We start from the raw sequence: 21,554 nt of genomic DNA, 5'->3' as shown, positions 1-21,554 counted from the left end.
TTATATATATATATATATACACATATAAATTATTATATAATATTATATCTAAACAATAGTTTATTATGCACACAGAAATCTAAGAAAAATTTGTCTGTAATAGCCTCTGAAAGTAATATAGCAATAATATATATTGACTGTCATGTCGCAGCAAATGTAAAAGTTGGGTTTATAAGCAATACAATTTTGGCAGGCATAATTCAGAACACTTCTCATTTGCTTTCAGGTTACAAGCCTACAATATTTTGTAAATTATGATACTCCAAAATCATGCAAAAGGACAAGCTAATTTTACAGCATTTAATCAACAAGGCATGACTGTGTTCTGCCACCAGTTTCAGCAATAAAAAGCAGCCTTGAAATGCACTGGCTAACAGCAGAAATTTGTAAAACAACATGAGCCTGCGATTACATTACACACAGCAAAAGATCAAACCTCTCACACACAGGCATCTCATTCAAGGAAAGCTAGCAGGTTTAAGGATTTATTATCTACATCCATGGCTGATTGAGAATATCCTTCCACTTCAATTAGACATGCTTCTGAACCTCTCAGTCCTCCCTTTTTCTCTTATTTTTTTCTCCTCTAATCCCCTTTTCCTTTTTTCACTACTTTGTATTGTTTTGATATAAAAATGATTTCAATCAAGATAAACACCCCAGGCATGTTTTGCTACCATTGTTTTTTCATTTGTTCACATCGTTGAAAATGTTAATAGCCTCTTTTCAATAATTCAGCAGCAGAAATATTGTATTTTTTGTCTTAAATTGAATCATTTACAATGAAAGAGACGCTGCAGGAAATGCACTGTACATAAAACAGCAATTAGAGCAGGACACTGCCTTTTCTTCAGACGGCATAAATTTGACTTTTTCCCTTCGTTTTCCTCTAAGGGCAACAACCGCAAGGAGGACATTAGCGATGGCAAGCAATTACAAGTCCTTCTTCATCTTCTTCATCAGAGCTGGCCTTCTGCTTGGCCTGGCCAATCCGTTGGTGACCTCAGCCTCCTGTCCCTCGCAGTGCCGGTGCGATGGGACTTTCATATACTGCAATGACCGGGATTTGACGTCCATCCCTTCAGGCATCCCAGAGGATGCTACGGTACTTTTTCTACAGAACAACCGCATCAAAAGCGCAGGGATCCCTACGGATCTACAACGGCTAAACAACGTCGAAAAGATATACCTGTACTGCAACAATCTGGATGAGTTCCCCACCAACTTGCCGCTGAATGTCAAGGAACTTCATTTGCAGGAGAACAATATCCGAACTATCACCCATGCCTCCCTGGCACAGATTCCCTTCATTGAGGAATTACACCTTGATGACAATTCCGTGTCAGCTGTCAGCATCGAAGAGGGTGCGTTCCGGGACAGCAACCATTTGAGGCTGCTCTTCCTGTCCCGTAACCACCTCAGCACCATACCTTCCGGTCTGCCAATGACTATCGAGGAGCTTCGCTTTGACGACAACCGCATCTCGTCCATCTCTGAGGCATCCCTGCAGGATCTTATAAATCTGAAGCGACTGGTTCTGGATGGCAACCTCCTGAACAACAGGGGCATTGGGGAGATGGCCTTGATCAATTTAGTCAATCTTACCGAGCTCTCTTTGGTACGGAACTCCCTGACTTACCCACCCGCCAACCTGCCGGGCTCAAGCCTGGAGAAGCTAAATCTTCAAGACAACCACATCAATCACGTGCCAGCAGGTGCCTTTGCTTTTCTGCGACAGCTGTACCGTTTGGATCTGTCAGGCAACAACTTGAGCAGTCTGCCCATGGGGGTATTTGACGACTTGGATAACCTTACCCAGCTGCTCCTGCGCAACAACCCCTGGTACTGCAACTGCCGGATGAAGTGGGTACGTGACTGGCTGCGCAGTCTTTCGTCTAAGGTCAACGTGCGTGGCTTCATGTGCCAAGGTCCCGATAAGGTCAAAGGGATGGCCATCAAAGACCTGTCCACAGAGCTGTTTGGCTGCTCAGACACCGAGATCCCAACCACATATGAGACCAGCACAGTCTCAAACACTTTGCCACCCTCTCGACCCCAGTGGCCCTCATATGTAACTAAAAGACCTGTGGTTAAGGGTCCAGAGCTGGGAAGAAACTATCGTAGCACGACGCCATCCAGTCGTAAGATCATCACAATAAGCGTCAAATCCAGTAGCGCAGAGACGGTGCACATATCCTGGAGAGTATCCCAGCCCATGACAGCCCTGAGGCTCAGCTGGCTAAAGCTTGGTCACAGTCCTGCTTTCGGATCTATAACTGAGACCATCGTCCAAGGGGAGAGAACAGAGTACCTGCTCACAGCTCTGGAGCCCGAATCCCATTATCGGATATGCATGGTTCCTATGGAGACAAGTAACATTTACCTGTCAGACGAGACACCTGTTTGCATAGAGACAGAAACTGGTTCCCTGAAAGCGTACAATCCCACCACAACCCTGAACAGAGAGCAGGAGAAAGAGCCTTACAAAAATTCCAATCTGCCTTTAGCTGCTATCATCGGAGGGGCGGTGGCCCTTCTGGCTATCATCATGTTGGCCCTGGTATGCTGGTACGTCCACAGGAACGGTTCCTTATTTTCCAGGAACTGCACATACAACAAAGGGCGCAGGCAGAAGGACGATTACGCCGAAGCTGGAACAAAGAAGGACAACTCCATCTTGGAGATTAGAGAGAGCTCTTTTCAAATGATTCCCATAAATCACATGCCCGTTTCAAAGGAGGAGTTTGTGATACACACAATTTTTCCTCCTAATGGCTTAAGTCTTTACAAGAGCCCGCACAGCGAAAGCAGCATCAACAACAGAAGCTACAGAGACAGTGGAATACCAGATTCAGACTACTCTCATTCATGATAGTGTGCGCGGATTACAAAGACATTTTATTGCAAATGAGTGACTTGGAGACTGCTTGGTCTTTTGCAAAACACTGGATTGAAAAGACTGAGAAAGCATAGTTATGTACATTTGCCATATAATTTATATTTAAGGACAATTTATTAAAAGGAAAAAAGGTTCCGATTGCAGGCCATCACTGAGCTGTCGGTGTATGCTGCCACAAACTGCAATTCTATATTTTAGATATTTGTAGTCATTTGTACTGTACTTCCTTTACTTATGGTTTTAGACCAATTTAAAAAAAAACTTTGTGCTCTACTGAGATATGATGACTTGTCAACTGTGAAAGTGGGTTTTCATTGCTGTGTTGAACAATCAGATTTTAGAAAACCATGTAGTATAAAGCACAGGTCAAAATTATCACTACGTTGTTGTCAGTGGAAAAAATTTAAATAACAAAAAACAAGGCTGTGAGAATACAGGGCATAGGTGACTGATCAAAGGAAATAAAGACACAAGTGTTTTGTTAATTCTAAGGATGGCAGGCACAGACTTACTCCGGTGTCACAGAAAACTCCGGTTTTGTTTAGGAATCCTGGTTGCCCATTCCAGAATGTTGCCAGGCTTTTTACATCACTGTAACATTTAGGAAGCAGATATCTATTACCTCCTCTCTGCCCTGGAGGAGGTAGCAACACAGCACAGAATCCTAAATTCTTTGCAAATGAAGCACACAGATCAAATGAAAGGTTACTTCGCAGTCAAATCAAAGTGGACGGGCAAAAACACAACACAGAACTCAATATTACTCATTCAGTAAAGGAAAACAGCATTTACCGTATCCCTCAGTACAGTTAACCATGTCATGTAAACGTTGCCCTCCAAAAAGGAATACGTTGTGGGCAGAAAACATATGGTAAGTAACACATTTGGGCTCTTTTCTATTTGGAATATAAAAAAAAGTGTCAACTATTTTTTTGTTCATATAATTCTTATTTGTATTTTTATTTTTTTTTATTTTTAATTCAAGCCACTTTTAAGTTGCCACAGTTAAATTGTTCTTTACAACTGAAGACCAAAGTGCATTGAATGCCCTTTGGCCAGTCTTGTATGTGCCTTGATCCAATGCTTATTGTATTTAGCTTTTTAAAAAAAATAAATCAGTGACTTAACTTTTTTCATACACACTTGAATATGATAGGATATTGGTCATATTGCAAAATAAAAGTGGATAAAACCCCAACTTAATGGTCTCCTTTTCCCCAAAAGAATGCTTTCTATTTATGTTTAATCCTTCTAAGCTTTACATATACCATTCTGGGTTTCAAAAGTGTTCATCTAAAGCATCCCAGTATGCTTCTTCCTAGTGCAGCATCCGCTTGGGGTTCCAAGTGCTCTTTTGTGTGGTTAAGCCATGTATGACTTATCTGATTGGCCCAAGTGAGAAATATCAAAGAGTATGGCACAGAAGCTAAATGAGGCCATTGGAGAGATAGTGTGCTGGATTTTGATGTGTCCCGCAGCCACAGGGGGCGATGTACGTATATAATGACTATACAGCATTAGTTTGACGGTACAGCCCAAATCACAGAATCGCACAGGTGGCTCGCATGAGTGTCTACTCAACATATATGTGCTTATGTGGACCATGAGTCTGCGAATGAGCACATATGCATACACATAAATGTACACGCCCTGAGATTTAATTACAGTTCAGGGGAGCCACTAAAAACAGCAAGTCTGATCCAATCCTTAAGTATAATTCAACAGTCCTGTGTACTAAATATACCACATCAGCAAGAAATTAAAGTAAACACCCTCTGTGAGCATACAGTTTAGCAAGGGTCCACATATGTGAATGCTGTTGATGTTCCACAACTTGCCTTGTCATTTATTTATGTGGTTTCCTGACTGGCGGTATTAGCGAGTTTTAAATGCTGAATGCCAAGTTTCACTCACCTCCTTTCAAATCTGAATCCTTTTTCTTATTTTTTTTAATTAGCCTTTATGTTTTAACATTTTCTGATGAAAGATGCATTTGTACTATTGATTTTACTTCTGAAAATAATCTAAAACGCAGACATATGAAAGTAAACTGTGTTCGGTGTTTTAAAAAAAGACATTTAAACTTCAATTACCAAGAATACAGTATATCTAATCCAATGACTCAGAATTACAAAATGATTCATAATTTCTTCTCTCTCCTTTAAATCCTCAAAAAAATGTTTCTCCATCTCCAACTTATATTCCCTTTGTAATACTCTTCTAAATATTAACTCAATACTCACACCAGCTGTTGAAACTTACAAATCATTCATTCTGGAGACGAGATGTCAACCAGAACTGTAGGTGTAAAGCAGCATCAAGCAAAAATGAGATCACAGCGGTTTTAAATTGTCAAAGCGCACAGGTGTGCGAGTGTTTGAGCATGCACATTCCCTTTATGGATGTTCTGCATGCAGTAAATCAATCTCTAGTTTCCTAACACCATCAGAATTTTTTACAGCTTGAACTACGAGCAAAATGGCTTGAAATATTAATATCTTGTGCTCTATGGTGAAAGCAAATCAGTTGGACGCGAGTGCACACAGCAATTTGTATTCTCCAGTTAGAATGACCTATTCAGAACACTAACCTTAAGTATTGGGGGAGGACGAGTTGAGCGGCTGCTACTGGGGGTGACCTGTGGTGACCCATTTAACACAATGACCTCACCTCTGGCGTCTTTGTCAGCACATTGTTGGGGCTTACAGATGACCTCATTCACCTTAGGAAAACGTCTGATGTCCATGAGGCTAGTGCACACTTGAAATTCTACCTTGAATAGGGCACTTCACTTGAGACACAAGGATAAAAACCTTAAACTATAGACCTAATGAGGAGTTTGAAAAATATCATACTAAATACGCTAAGAAATTGCACGTTACTTGGTCATCTCATTTGCTGTAGTCAAAGAAAGCCATGACTGATCGGGGGTCAGATAAAAGCAGGTGAAACAAGGGTCACAAGCCTAAAAAGATGAAAAATTGGTTGACAATCTGAATGTTTGACCCCCTTTTTAAGCAATTAGTAGACATTTTTCATCTATTTAGACACCTGACCCTTTTTTAAGCACACATTTTTCATCTTTTTAGACCTTTGACCCCCTTTTTTTAACAAGTGGTAAACATTTTTCATCTTTTTGGACTTTTGCCCTCTGTTTTTTAAGCAAAGGAATAGTAGAGATCAGGTCAGGCATTGTTATCACAAACAATGACAGACCCCCCCTCCCCCCTTTTTTTAACAAGTGGTAAACATTTTTCATCTTTTCAACTTTTGACCACATTGTATAGCAACTGATAAACATTTTTCATCTTTTTGGCCTTTTACCCTCTATTTTTTAAGCAAAGGAATAGTAGAGATCAGGTCAGGCATTGTTATCACAAACCCCTAGCTCTTTAAAATAATTAATAGTGTGAAAAATAATGCAGCTGCTCTGTTTTTTTGCATCATAAAACGTTTATAAGAGCAACTAAAATAAGGTAATGAGAGTTGCTTTTCACAAGAAAAGGCAATTACTGGCAAATGCAGAAGCCACATGTCATTCAATTATTTTTAGAGTTTAATTTACCAAAAGAGCCATAAGGGAGCTGACTTTAAAAGCACCATCTTATTCTGATCTCATTTTGTTTTACCTTGCAGGGAGATGTAGTCATCAACTCCTAGCATATCTATTCCCAAGTGTGTGATGTGTTTGCTCCCATTCTGCCTGGCCTTGTGTTCACTGCAAAACCTTTTCCCAAAGCTCAGCGCAAAATAAAATAGCAAATCCTCCTAATGAGCCATTTGCTTTCGGTTCTTCTTCTGCACCTTGTATTCAGTCCAACACATCTTGCACATCAAAGCTTAGATGCCTCACTCTGTGCCTTTTAGAAACAAAAGAGAAATTGAGGTCAAAATGTCAGGCCTAGGGCACCAGTGTGTACTCCCACATGCCTGGACTCTGGCCAAAGTATGTGTATGAATCCTATCAACACAGATGATACAGACTAAAGTAAGCTTTCAGAACATGCAGAACTGTGTGTGTGTGCACTTGCTTGTACTTCCGTTTGTATGTGCTTAAGGTTTGAAGAGCCCCTATATTAATCATCACAGATTACTGTGACCTTTCAGTGTTCACATCCGTTCATACACTTCTCCTCCCTTCTGCCATACATATTGCAAACCAAATAAGGACAGAAAAGTTTTAAAAATGGATACATTTCTCTTTCCTGTAAGCTTGCTCTGGAGATGCTGAAATCACAACATGTCTTATGTATGTCTTGAAGAGACAGCTGCGGTCTGGGCGTGAAGCCATGGCCACATGTCCTCTGCTGTCACCACAGTCATGTGGTGAAAAAAAATTTTTGGCTCAAGGCAAATGTTTGAAGAACCAACCGGATGACAGTGTCCCAAAAATAAAGGAAACCACAGCAAAAAAAATAAAAATGTGACAAAGAATGACACTGAAATGCTGAAATACTTTTGCTTTAAGGGCTCGGGAAAAATTTTGTTTAACCAATTAAATAAATCTTAGTTTGAATGTTCCTGATTTCTTTCTTTCTTATTCTTTTTTTTAAATTTTGAAACACTATAAACAAAGGTTTGAAAGAGCGTGATTCAAATCTCAATCGGAATTTAATCGGAATCAAATTAAATCAACAGCTTGTGAATCAGAATCGATTTGAATCAAGAAATCCATAGATATGCAGCCCTATTATGTTTCTCATATTTTAAGACCTTCAGAGCTGTCCTGAGTAGAAATAAGGCCACAAGGGAACACAAGCGAGGCATTTGAGACACGTCACTACTACGAACAAACAGCAGTGTGTTTCAGATGACCATTTCTGACCAGACCACCTGAGACGGATCTTAATATCAGGTCAAGATGGGGCATATAATTAATTTCCCGTCCTCGATGTACCTCTCAATCTCTCTCTATCCATTTTCCTCCCTAATTCTAAAGTTCTCAAACACAAGACTTAGAATTTCTCCTCATTATGACCAATGACCTGAAACTCTGAAGCTGCAACAACTACAATCTCCCATCTTCTAAATTAATCCAATTTTTTGCTCGACAGCACACAGCGTGCATACATCTATCTCCTCTTAAAATCATTTGACATTAATACAAGTTAACAAAGGCTCGTCTATTAAGGTGGCAACAGCAAGCGACACTTTGCCCGTGGAGCAGGTTGAATTATTGAACAGGGAAAATGACTTGCAACTGCAGTGAAGTGGATTCCTACCTCCAGCCAGCATCTGTTAATGCAATAACAAGCGACAACGACCGATTCCTGCAGGCGAGTGCTGGGTATGATAATTTGATGTAGAGCATTATATGTTTTGAGAACATCCATTTAATTGACTTTACTAGATGAGAGACATTAATTCCTGTCATCCATTAACTAGCTTAATTGATCTTTTAAAAGGTGATATATCTTCCTGTGCCCTTTAGCAGATTTGTGTGGCCCGTTCTCCGCCGCTGCATCAACCCACGGGAGTATTTATCCAGAACGTCTGCTCTTGCTGGGAATAATCATTGCATTCCCCCAGAAAGGTCCTGTGCAGTACAATCGTCCTTTAGCCCTCAGTGAACGGTGGCCCAACTTCGATCTGGTTAGCATTCCTGTTTGCGTGAGGGCCAAGGTTTAAATGTCAATGGCATATCAGCATGCCGGTAAGGCGACCCGCCAGATATATACGCAACTGACAGATAGTGAAGACATGCTGTAATGCCAACTGGTGCACTGGTGTTATGTATGCTGATCTGATGCAGTCTACTGATATGACCGAAAGAGGGAAATGTAATCAGATTATTTCCACACCAATAAGGCTGTTTAAATGTCAATGTGTTATTGGTATGGAAATAGGAAATAATTTTTGTTCCACCGAAATTGCAACAGAGCATTCACTTAAAATCTACTGCCTGATGAAAGTAAAACACCTTCAGAGAGCCTGGCGACTGCCAGTGGGAGATTATCTGAAAAGGACCAATCAATAGGAGTTCTCTTCAGATTTTAAGAAAACTGGCGGATAGAAGACCGATTAAAGGTCAAATAAAGCCACTTTGTCTCAATACTCAAGTGCTGATAATATCAGAAAGGTAACAGTCATTATTCAGCATCAAAAGAGCAAGAGAAGTTACCTTCTTAAAGCTGATTTGAGCCTCTACTGTTAGTTGGGCGTAAATATTTCACAGGATTGGCTTAATAACCTAGTAAAGAACTTATTAGAGAGAGAAAGAGAGAAACCAATTATACAACTTCCAGCCTCAAATAATAATTCACACCCAATTTAAGGTGATGTGATGTTAAAAATACACACCTTTCGGAAAATGTGAGCCTTGGCAGTTGCCTGGTGATCATACCAGCAACAGTTGTGTCTGTCAAGTTCAGTTGCAGTATCGCTTGGTTTATTTTAAAAAAATAAATAAATGAAGGCAGGAATTAGGGTTGTGACGGTGAGGAAATTTTCCCACCGGTTAATCGACGTGTGACAATACCGGTATCACCGTGGGGGCGGGGCGGGGGCGTTCCCTCTTTTCCTCGCTTTCCTTCGCTTTTAAATAGCTTGTAAAAGCGGCGTGCGCATTTTACTTTCACTTTGAAATAGCGGCAATTCGGCGTAAAGCAATTGTTCGTTTTTAGTTCGTTTGAATTTTCCCTCTTTTCCTCGCTTTCCGTCGCTTTTAAATAGGTTAAAAGCGCCGTGCTCATTTTACTAACTTGCACAATTGGTGGCTGACTAAATACTTTTTTGCCCCACTGTATATAAAACATAGAACTTTTATTAACAAAACAAATACAAATACACCATGCAAAAAGGCCAGGGGCGGATTTAGTGAATTGGGGGCCCCAGGCAAAATTTAGGAATGAGGCCCTATACATTTGCACACATTTTCCTAGATCAACCTTGAGGTTCCATTTTGTTGTTTTCAGCGTAAGCCTGTGTGCTGTCTAATTCTAAACTTTAAAATATATTTATTTTTAGTTGTTTTAACTACAAATTTAAATAAAACTGAAAAAAATAATGAAAAGGCTATTATACATTTACACACCTAAAACACATACTGTATATCAAGTGCATGCTCACAGATGAGAATAAAACAGCGTTGGATGAAGTGGATTAAAGCCCTGCACGGGTCTCAAATTTAGGCCGTCTTTTTTCCCCTTTTCCCAAAAAAAGCTTATACTACTGTTTCAGCTATTAAAATAGTTCCGTTTTGTATGTAATGGAAAAGTGATTATATTTAATTTAGTTTTTTTATAAAGTAAATTTAGAAAAACATTTGGAGTATTTTTTGTTCGGTAATCTGTAAGGAATTTATTTTATTTTTTTTAAGTAAAGGCCAGCGGCAGACAGTGAATTGATCATAGCCTATAGCCTATGTTTGATCAATTTAGCCTTCTCAAATCATCAGGACTTGCCTAAAATAAAATCTATATATAAAACAGTTCAAGTATATCACAATGTTAGTTTAAATGTTTAACCTATTTAAATGTGCATATCCAATCGCTTGCGGAGGAGTGGAAGCTGAAGCGCGCTCTGCAGGACCTGGAGGCGCCAGTGCGATCACTTGCATTTTTTTCTAACAGTGGAAACAACTTAAAATACGCAGTCATTTTTGCTCATAAAGATAAGAGTAATACATCATTCTAAACTGTAAAGGGGATAGTTTTATTTGTGTGCACTCACAATATCAACAAATATTAGCTTTTATAAAATAAAGAAAACAAACGCTTTCTGCCATCTCGGTCTTGAACAGGAGCGCTTCACAATGATGAACCTAAACTCAGACATGATCAAAATATATAGAAAGCTTTAAATGACTACTTTAAAACGAAATAATTCAAATCGAAAATAGACTCCTAATAAAATAAACTCTTTCATTATGTAATCCGTGCAGTTCTCTCTAAAGGCACATCCAATTAGGAGATGGCGAGTAATTTTTTCATCACTATAATTGATGGAAGGCCCGATTATAATTTGCGTTTTATTTTATAATTCCTTACAGTAAAAAAAAAAAAAAACACTAATTATAATTGCATATATGTAAAACTTTGTCCTATAATTGTATAGCTGCTTTTTCTGATTTTTATGTTGTTCTGTTCTGAATACCTTAAAATTTTAAGGATTTACTGCAACGCAATTTTGTATGTGTTAATTATTTATATTTTTATCCATGCAGCAAATGCTTAAAAAAAACAGCTTTAAAATTACTTTATTGCATTCCAGACGCTTTTAAAGTACTTTTCATTATACATTTTACGGGTAGCTTGAATGTGCGTACAGCCCTACACCTGCAGGCGCCACAGACTCAGACGGTTGTCGTGGTAATAAACACCGTAAACAGCAACCGTTCGCGTGTCCGCGCTTAATGCGCATATCCTATATGAAAAGCATTTTAGGGGGCCCTTGGCTTTTGGGGGGCCCAAGGCGGTCGCCTACCTTTGCATAATGGGTAAGTCCGCCCCTGCTAAAGGGCAGGCTATGCCTAATATAAAATAACAAATTACTTACATAAAGTTTAAATAGGTATACAAAACTGGAAATAGGCTAAGTAAACATGCATAATATATAACCAAATAAATAAGAAACGTAGGACGTTTATTAGCAAAACGAGTAAGAAAGCTTGGAGGCACGGCCTACACCTTGATGTCAAATAAAATAAATAAATGACAAAGTTTAAATAAAGTAAAAATCAGCAAACAATGTGGAACCAATTAATTAAGAAACAAATGTTTAAAAAAAACTTCCAAAATCACCTTAGATAAACGGCAAAAGTCAACAGGCTTTTCAAAATCCAAAATACTGCCAAACACTCGCTTTTGCATCTAGTTTCGAAACTAAATCATCCGTGATAGTCTTGTCTGTCTCACCTCACTCTTCTTGTCAGTCAGCTCGACTCACTCGCCTCACTGGATAAATGAAATCTGATCTGTGATGCGACTGTCGTTCGGCACGCTACATTGAGCAGCCGCGTTCAGTTTTTAATTGTAGTGTCTTTTCTTTTACTGAACTAAATTATTTTTATTTCTATAAAAAATCAAAACGACGGTGGGGGTCGGTGACGCGGTGATCAAGTGACGTAACCGGTGTTGCGGCTTAACACCGGTATAACCGTCAACACCGTCTATCGCGACAAGCCTAGCAGGAATTGAACTCCAGTCACCTTGCACACTGTTAAAACTGTACAACAAAACTAATGTGTAGAAAACTATTAAGTTGTTGAAAAGGTTTGTTAATGCATTAGATATGAACTTAAAATTAACAATTCTCTTACAACATTTATTAATTTAGGTTACTGTAATTTGTACATTTTTATAAATAATTTTTAATATTCCAAGTTGTTTAAAAACAGTTGATATTATGTGATATGAAATTATTAGCATTATAAACAAACAAGAATAAATTATGAAAAACAGTATATAAATAAATTAACATTAACAGATAAATAAAAAACCTGTAAAATTTTATGTTTATTGCTCAGGATACCTAATGCATTAAATAAACATCAATGAATTTACCTTATGGTGCTACTCACTTATTTAATGCATCTTTTTAAATGATTTCCATTTGAATTCTGACCCGAATCACTTCTTACCCGAACCCGACGTGCATAAACACTTTTTTTTTTTTTTTTTTAACCAGACCCAAGACAGACCTGATGAAATTAGACCCAAGTCCGACCCGACAGCATTTATTTTCGAACAGCATTGACATGTGTACAGCCTACAGCTCCACAGTCAGTCAGGAAAAATTACTTTGATTTATTTAACATTTATTCAATGTATTATTAGGCTACTTTATATTAGTGCCTGCCTGATGGATACAAGTTATTTCTGAGCTCTGCTTTCAATTGTGACCAGTGGATTTGAAAAATAAACGTGATAGTTTGATAAAAAAAATTAAAAAATCGATAGCCTAATAATTCATGGATTTGCTAGTGTTGTCTGCAACCTGATCCCCGGCGAAAGGCTTCTGCACACAAAAAAGAAAAGCCCTGCATTAAAACGCAGCATAATGAAGTGAGTGGATTTTCCTTACAGATTTCATATCAATAAGATGATTTCTGTGTGTGAGGTTACAAACGTATGCTCCTTTTCTGTGCGTTCCTCACTTAACACGAAAGTGAAAGTAACCTACGCATTCAGGATAGTTTAAAAAAAATTCGGGTCTAATCGGATCCATTTGGAAAAAGCATGTTTATTTTAAATTACCCGAGACCGCTAATAACGAACTTGACCCATGTCCGAGGTACTCGACGTTTTGGACCCGAACCCGCTCGAGTCTCGGGTCGGTCCTCTGGTTTTCAGATCGAAGTGGACTCGTGAAGACCTCTACATGGCGCACCTGAGTTCTGACTCAAGAGCTTCTTCCTCCACTATCACAGAGCAGGAAAAGCATTGGTCATCACAAAACCAGACACCTACAAAGAATCCTTACGGCTCCATTTTTTTGTCCTGAAAAACATTATATAAATGAAAACTTCGAGTGCTTTTAGAAACAAAAACAAACATGACAAACGTGATGTCACACAGACTACTTTGTCGATCATCTTGGTACTTTTCTGGACCTTGAACGTGGTAGTTACCTTGCTGTCTATGGGAGGGTCAGAGAGCCCTCAGATTTCATCAAAAATATCTTAAATTGTGTTCCAAAGATGAACGAAAGTCTTATGGGCTTGGAACAACACGAGGGTGAGTTTAATGACAGAATTTTCATTTTTGGGTGAACGAACCCTTTAACATTGGCGGTGTCACAACAACACCTCAAGGTCTCCGTATCACTGCCGGTGCACTGAGTGAGGAGAGTTGGGTGGTTGTGTGCTGAATTAGCTGAGTCTGAGTTTGCTAAAGGTCAGTATGAAGAGTTACAGCATGTCAATAAAACTCAAATGACTTTGGTAGACCGCTAATACCTTACTATTATAATTGATATGACTGTTTTAAATGGTACAATAGTGTTACTAGTGATTGTAAATAATAATAAAAATTTTAAAAAGGGGCATGTTATTTCTGAACTGATACTTCATAGATTTTTATTTTAAAAAACATGAATAAATTGTATACATGAAAAAGATTTGTCATATAAGAAAATTTAATTACTGTGAATAATTGATCTAAATATTTTACTTTTGAGGAGATTTTGTGTGATTCTCTGTACTTGCTAACAATACAATGTGCTATAAATGTGCCACTTCTGCTTGATTTAGATGTACAGTTGAATTATTGTTCTGGGCATTTATTATTGAGCAGCACAGCCTGGATCAGCTGACAGGTCTAATGTCAGCCTCAGTCGGCCCACACAGGAGAACAACCAGCTGCTGATTTGCCAAAGTTAACAGAGCTTGTGGCACCAAATCTATGAAAAGTGATCAACATTTATTTTTCACAACATTTAGCCTAGACTCTTTTACCATTAATTAAATAAGTTACCACAGTTCACTTACCTGGAAAGGTCATGTACAAAAAGCTGACTGATTGTCTAATTGGGCACTTCTGTTTGACAAAATACACTCGCAGTCAATCAGTCGGTTTTGTTCATAAGTGTACCATGGAAGGATTATCTGAGATACATTATACCACATAAATAAAACAAATTCCAAAACACTTCCTCTATTTATTTGAGTGCAATATGTCAATATCAAATTTTGCTTTATTCAACACTGCTGGTTTCCATTGCTTTATACACCACCATTCAAAAGCATGTATTTGATGAAAACTAATGTAAAAACAGTAATATTGTGAAATGTTATTACAATTTAAAATAACTTCTCTATTTTAATTTTAAAATGTAACTTGTTCTTGTGATGGTAAAGATGAATTTTCAGCAGGAATTAGTCTAGTCTTCAGTGTCAAATGATCCTTTAGAAATCAGAAATTCTAATATGCTGATTTGGCACTCAAGTCACATTTCTTATTATTATCAATGTTGAAAACGGCTGTGCTCGTTAATATTTTTTTGTGGAAATGGGTACATTTTTGTAGGATCCTTTGATGAAAAGAAAGCTCAAAACAAGAACAGCATTTATTTGAAATGCAAATCTACTCCCAAAAAAAAAGGACCCCATCTAATGATCAATTATAAAGCACACTATACATGTCTGATTGTGTTTGTGAAAATTTAGTTTTGACTTTTAGCCACTGGAATTTTCCCATCAGCATTAAAACAGTCTGTATGTTCGTCTATCATTTGAGCAGATGCTATGTTACTCTTCTGTTTGCGAAGTAACACTGCAGAAATTTCATTTTCTATTTCTCAAATGAAAAAAAAATCTAACAAAGCTACTGCAATCCAATGATCCACTGGAAAAGTCTAAGGAAATAAGCAGGTCTAATCCATGTCTCACAGCTGCTTAAGACCTTCCAATGACTGTCTATCCCAGATGACAAACCTCCAAGTCAGGTCAGTCCCTAAATTGACACACACACACACACACACACACGGCTTAAAGTGACAGATGACTGTTTACCACACCATTCTCATGGTCTGTCCACACATTGTTTAACACACACACACACACACACTCGCTCAGAAGGCCACTGTCAAATGAACGTGAGGAGATGACAGGAAACGAGACGCTGCTCGCTGGCAAAAAATAACTCCATTACAAATCTCTTTTGGGATCATTTGGCCATGGACAAAGCCGGTGGAGTGCAATTTGACTCTTTGATGTCGACAGTCAAATACTTTCTCTGACCCCCAGTGAAGACCAAGAACAAATCGCAGTAAGAGTAGAATGAAACACACACTGGCCATTGAGCCGTAAAGATACCAATCATGATAAAAGCAAAATGATTAGTGATTTAATACAAAAAGGACCGGTAATCTCTAAAGAGACATATTAATGACCACAAGGTCATTTCCATCCATCCCCCCCCCCACTCATTCTTACATGAACAAAAGTTCTTGGACTCTACGAGCTGAACGGGTGGTGAGATAAAAGGCTGGATCTGCTGAGATTCTGGATGCATTCTGATTAAAAATAAGGTCAAAATGTTGATGATGTAATAAGACAAAGGCCTCAGTTTCTAGACACAAATCTTTCCACTGCCAACTTGCACTCTTACAAATGCATTGCAAGTATCATCCAGGCCTGTGAATAATAGGCATGCACCGCAGGCAAATCACACAAGAGAGGGTGTACAAATGTGACTAGCTAAAAAGAGCAGGTGTCAAAAAGACAATAAATAGACAATATTGGGCATACACCAGTATTAAAGTTAAAGGGGTCATATGATGCTATTTTAAAGATCATTATTTTGTGTATTTGGTGTAACAGAATATGTTGACATGCTTTAATGTTCAAAAAACACATTATTTTTCAAATACTGTACATTATTGTAGGTCCTCTATGCCCCGCCTCTCTCAAACGCTTCGTTTTCTACAAAGCCCCCTACTTTGACAAGCGCAGTCTGCTCTGATTGGCCAGCTGACCTAGTGCATTTTTGATTGGCCGAACACCACAAGCACGCGTCGGAAATGTAACACCCCTTGGCATAATCGTGAGCGTCAGCTTTCAAAGTAAATATCAAGACAGTTAATAATGTCATTAGTTTTACCATCAGTTCAAGCCCGAAAGGGCAACAGAGTCGCGTGACAGACACAGTGATGATGCAGTACCCAAGCCGCGGTTAAGACAGCTGACGTGCTATGATTTCTGACAGGCAGTTCACTCTCCTGTGATGTGACCCAGTTCCCCTCACACACACACATGCGACGCGTTACTCTGCGCTGCTCAAAACTCCGCATTTGAACAGTCAATAGCAAATACTTAAACTAATAACAAAACATACTTACAGTCGCTGATTCAGGAGTGTGTAAGTATCAGCTTTTTTTTTTAGAAATAGCCTTTGTGCACAGCCAGCCTTGTACGCTTCTAGGTAAAAAAAAAACTGTTGTCCATAAAATGCGTTGCACAAAAAACACATATACATATATATATATACACATACACACACACACACACACACACATATACACACACACATATATATATATATATATATATATATACACACACACATATACAGTGGGTACGGAAAGTATTCAGACCCCCTTAAATTTTTCACTCTTTGTTATATTGCAGCCATTTGCTAATATACACACACACACACACAATATATACATATATATTACACACACACACATACATATACACATATATACACACATACACATCCATGTATATATATTGTTCAGATGCAAAAGCCTCTAAGTGCCATCCAACATTTTCTGCTAAAATTATTATTTTCTCATGCTCCTATATGTTTATGTTCAGTTATTTTACTTTAATGGGAAAGAAAATAAACTATTTATCGCCATTAAAGTGAAATTACTGGACCTACACATGGGAGCCTGATAAAAATGCTCATTTTAGAAGAAAATTTCAAATGGCACTTAGAGGCTTTTGCATCTGAACTCTTCATATATACATATATACATACACACACACACACACACACACACACACACACACACACACACACACAATATGGCCATTAACTAATGTGTTAACAGATATATTGTGCACCTCCTAGACAATTTGTGAAAAACAAAGAATTAATTGTCAAGTCAAAAGATTTTCTCTCTCTCTCAAAAAAACAAAACTAATCAGTAACATTTTATGGTAAAATACCGGCAGCTGTGGTTGTCAGAACTTAGCAACATTTTAGGTTTTACTGACTTGACTTAAATTCATTCATTTCATTAACTAATATAATGTTAATACACCAACCTATTGAAGTACTGTTTTGTACCATTGTAATACACTGACAACCACCAAAAACAGGTGGTGATGAGAACGTCACATGAATCAAAGCTCATTACAAACAGCTCTTCCACAAGCTGAGAAGGGAAATACTTATATATTGAAGGTGCACACAGTGTCATTTATACAAACACTAAACACCATCATGGTAACATAAATTTAACAGCATTAGATGTAAGATAAAACCCTAATGTACACAACTACGAAGAAACAACTAAGGAGAAACGGTTATTTCAACAACAAAAAAACATCAAATGTGAAGTGTCATGCAGGGAATTCTGGGAATGTCCATTTACATTTTTTTTCCTGTAAATTATACAATTACTTGATCTTTTTCACTTCCAAAAAACTTAATTTTAACAGTACACTGTAAAATTACATTGCATGTAATCACAGTTATTCGCCGTTTATAGTACGGAAACATATGGTTAACCAATTAACAGGTTTTTATTGTATCATTTTTACAGTCTTTTATGGTAAAAATCACAATAATTTTTTACAGTGAAGGTTTTGTTCCAATAAATGGTATAATCGTAAAAAAAAGAAAGCTAAACAGAATTCTGTTGAAAACACTGGTGTATTCATTTGAAACATGAAAATCTCGTCAGTGTGTGACATTGGTAGTGAGTAGGGCTGGGCGATATGGTCAAAAATTATCACAATATATATTTTTTTCATATCAGTTGACATCGATAATTATCACGATAAATGTAACATTTTTATTTCTTTCAAGTTTAAAGGCAGATTTTTGCTCCAATGTGAAAGTTGTAAAAACCAGGTGGTTAATTGTGGTTTTAAACTATTCTTTATGGTCAGAACATGACAAACACTTGATTTTTGAATTCTTTACACTTTTCCAGGCATTTTTCCTTAACAAAATAAATATCTTAATAGAAAAAAAAAATATTTCTTAGTTCTGCATGTTCTGGTAATGAGTAATATTGTTTCAAATCAAGAAACAAGTTAGTGTTGCCTGATAATATTAATAATAGGCCTATAACATTTTTTTATCTCTCAGAAATACACATTTGTAGTATTTTGAGTTAGGATGCAGATGTAGATTTATGTTCATTATCAAAATCAGTAGTATCTGTAAAAATTGTAGCGAACTCATTTTTATATGGTGAAATGTAATTATTCTGACTGTTTGAGCTTTTTTTTTTTTTAAACAATTGGTCTTCCATAGTAGCATACATTTAGATCATGATAATCACAGTTAAAACCACAAATATAGCACTTCAATACCATGGTAAAAATGTAATATGGCTTGTAGATATTTATGAAAAACAGTAGTCTAAATACATTTATAAATGCATAAACGCTATAGCTTAATCACAAAAAAATTAACTGTAATTATATTCCATTACTCCTCCTTCAATACATTTAATAGATGTGTTCATTAGTAATATTCAACAAGAACTTCTGACACAATACCATGGTGCAGTTAGTGCTACTACAGTAAATCCATGGTAAATGATGGCGATTTGTAGATTAAAAAGTCTTCTGGCTGTAAACTGAGTTATTTGTATTCCTCGCCTCATCAGCGAGAGAACACATCTGCTCTAGTGACGCTTGCGCCGCGCCGCTGTTTGAACTTTGATCCAAGCGGATAAATGCTCCGAGTGACGTGCTTCAAATGACTATTGCTCTTTCGTTCCGCCTTTGCCGCATAAACATTATATCGAACATTTCTCAAACTCTTGTTATCGTTTATCGAGGAAATTTATATCTCGCGATTATAATTATCGTTATCAATTTATCGCCCAGCCCTAGTAGTGAGAGGAACTAGTGAAGGTTTTGAGTGTCACAGTTGTAAATGAGTTCAGGAGCTCGACTTAATTTAGGGGCTGACAGCTGTGCTGATAAGAACAGGATTATGGAACGACAGGAAGTGGCACAGCGTTCAGTCTACAACTCTCTCTCTCATCCCGCTCAAGAGAAAATCTTTTTCCTGAAGGATATTTCTCTCTAGGTACACTGGGAGCTCAGACAGTCTTCATTCATTATAATGTAATTTATATTTATCATTCATACATATATAATATGTATGTGTATGTATATATTGGGTATACATTATATAAGGTCTATATACGCCCAAGAGCTCTATGAGGACCGTGACTATAGAATTTTTTTTATAAATAAACACATACATACAAAATCAGTTAAGTCTTGTTAAGGAGAGGATGATAAATCAGATGAAAAAAATACCTTAGACTTACATTAAGAGAGAACAGAGCCAAAATATCAGAGACAACACCCAGAACACACTAGCAACCACATAAAAATGCCTTAGCAACCACACACCAATGCCCTGGCAAGGCTCACATTAGCACTTTTCTCAACAAATGAAAACATGACAACAATACAAATCCTGGCTGGGAATTATGATGAAATTGTAATATTTCCCCCAATATATATATATATATATATATATATATATATTTTTTTTTTTTTTAAGTTGCTAATTATGTCCCTGCTGTAGTATGCAGACGTTTCATTTAAACACAAACCAAGAAGTTCTGCTCTCCTCAGTTTTGGAAAACTCTGCCGGGTTGCCTGGCAGGCCTGTTGTTCATTTTCAATTAATAAGCCGTACTATTATTAGCAGGTAGGAAAACTGGCTTTGTATTAATGGCGGCAATGTTGTAATGAAACATTAAATATCTGCTCGCAAGATGAAGCTCTGAAACGTCAGTTGAAAATGGAAACGGCCATGATTTGTGTGGAGCGGGATTTGAAGGCACAGGTTTGATCAATGAGGTGATCCAGAACTTGAGTAAGGTTCTATAAATGTTTGCCTGAACTGCCTAAGGAGAGATGAGCGGGGTTACAAATCTGGTGTCAGTCTACCAATAAATCATTTACATTTTTTTCCCACTCCAAAAAGACAAAGCTCTCGCCCCGTGTCTCTGCCCTTCCTTGTTCCTGTAAGGAAACATTCCATCTCTAATAAACCCATTTTATAATGTTTCCTGTCTACAAGCGCCATCCCTAAACCTCGGTTTCCTGTGAGGCTCCTCGACACAATGCTTTGTGTCCCTCCACCCAGCCGACCGCTTCTGGAGTGAGAGGTTAACGTGACGGGGTGTCTATTTTGTCCTCGTCACCAGTGGCTGACAATGTTTTCGGTCATTAATCATGCCTTTCCTATGTGTGGAGACATGACAACAGTGGCCAGGGACCGAGGGGGCGGTGGGTGGTGTCTAATGTGACACGGGCCATCCCACCAAAGCCCTATGAACCTGTATGAAGAGGTCCATCACATTCATGCTTACCAGGTCACTAATCGAATTAGATCAAAAGGGCGAGAGAGCATAAGGCACCAAATTCATTTAGCTATTGAAAGAAGGCCAAGACCTCGGCAAACAAGGAGTCTCTCTTTAATAAAAAAAAATTTAAAAAAAAGGGAGAGGGAAATTATGCACAATTATGTGTGGGTAGTCAGTAACTTTTTGTTGTGGACATTGGTGCCAAACGAAAAGAAAGAGCTATGCAAATTGATCATGTAAATCTAGTTTCTAACTCCTGCACTTCTCTCTCCCTCCTCGCACATTTTCATAAGCCAGATGGCCGTGGTTTTGGGCTAATTCACTTAGCCAAGCATAAGTAATTCCTCACATATATGCATGGCCAATCCATTATTAGATAACACACAAAAAGAGCAAATATGCAGTTCCATTCAAGACGGATTCATCCATCTATCATCGGGGCAGGAGGTGGGGAAATAAGTCTCCTAGGTCAGCAGGCATCGTGCTTTGGCACACGGTCGGTCCTACAGGACCTCAGGACCCTAGCTGGGGATTGGTTTAATTATCCCTTCGATGACAGAGAGGACGACGGCAGATGAGGGGGGGGGGGGGGGGGGGGGGGGGGGTGTTGGGGGGGACGCAGATGAGGGTAGAATGC

The 21,554-nt window shown here is 38.1% G+C and overlaps 2 protein-coding genes across 4 annotated transcripts in view; one reads left to right on the top strand and one right to left on the bottom strand.

Moving 5' to 3' along the window:
* The window catches only part of LOC107585510 (leucine-rich repeat transmembrane protein FLRT3-like), an 11,376-nt gene extending 6,836 nt beyond the window's left edge, over positions 1 to 4,540 (top strand). For all 3 annotated transcript variants that reach the window (XM_016272554.1, XM_016272555.1, XM_016272556.1), the window contains one exon: positions 895 to 4,540. In XM_016272554.1, the coding sequence (XP_016128040.1) occupies positions 923 to 2,872 (1,950 nt within the window). In that variant the 5' untranslated portion in view covers positions 895 to 922 and the 3' untranslated portion in view covers positions 2,873 to 4,540. The remainder of the gene's footprint in view (positions 1 to 894) is intronic.
* The window catches only part of LOC107585524 (O-acetyl-ADP-ribose deacetylase MACROD2-like), a 570,464-nt gene that overhangs the window by 467,093 nt on the left and 81,817 nt on the right, over positions 1 to 21,554 (bottom strand). The window lies entirely within an intron of this gene.

Source organism: Sinocyclocheilus grahami, unplaced genomic scaffold, assembly GCF_001515645.1.
Source record: "Sinocyclocheilus grahami isolate Dianchi unplaced genomic scaffold, SAMN03320097.WGS_v1.1 scaffold71.1, whole genome shotgun sequence".
Lineage (NCBI taxonomy): Eukaryota > Metazoa > Chordata > Actinopteri > Cypriniformes > Cyprinidae > Sinocyclocheilus > Sinocyclocheilus grahami.
This window is presented reverse-complemented; position numbering and strand designations above follow the sequence as displayed.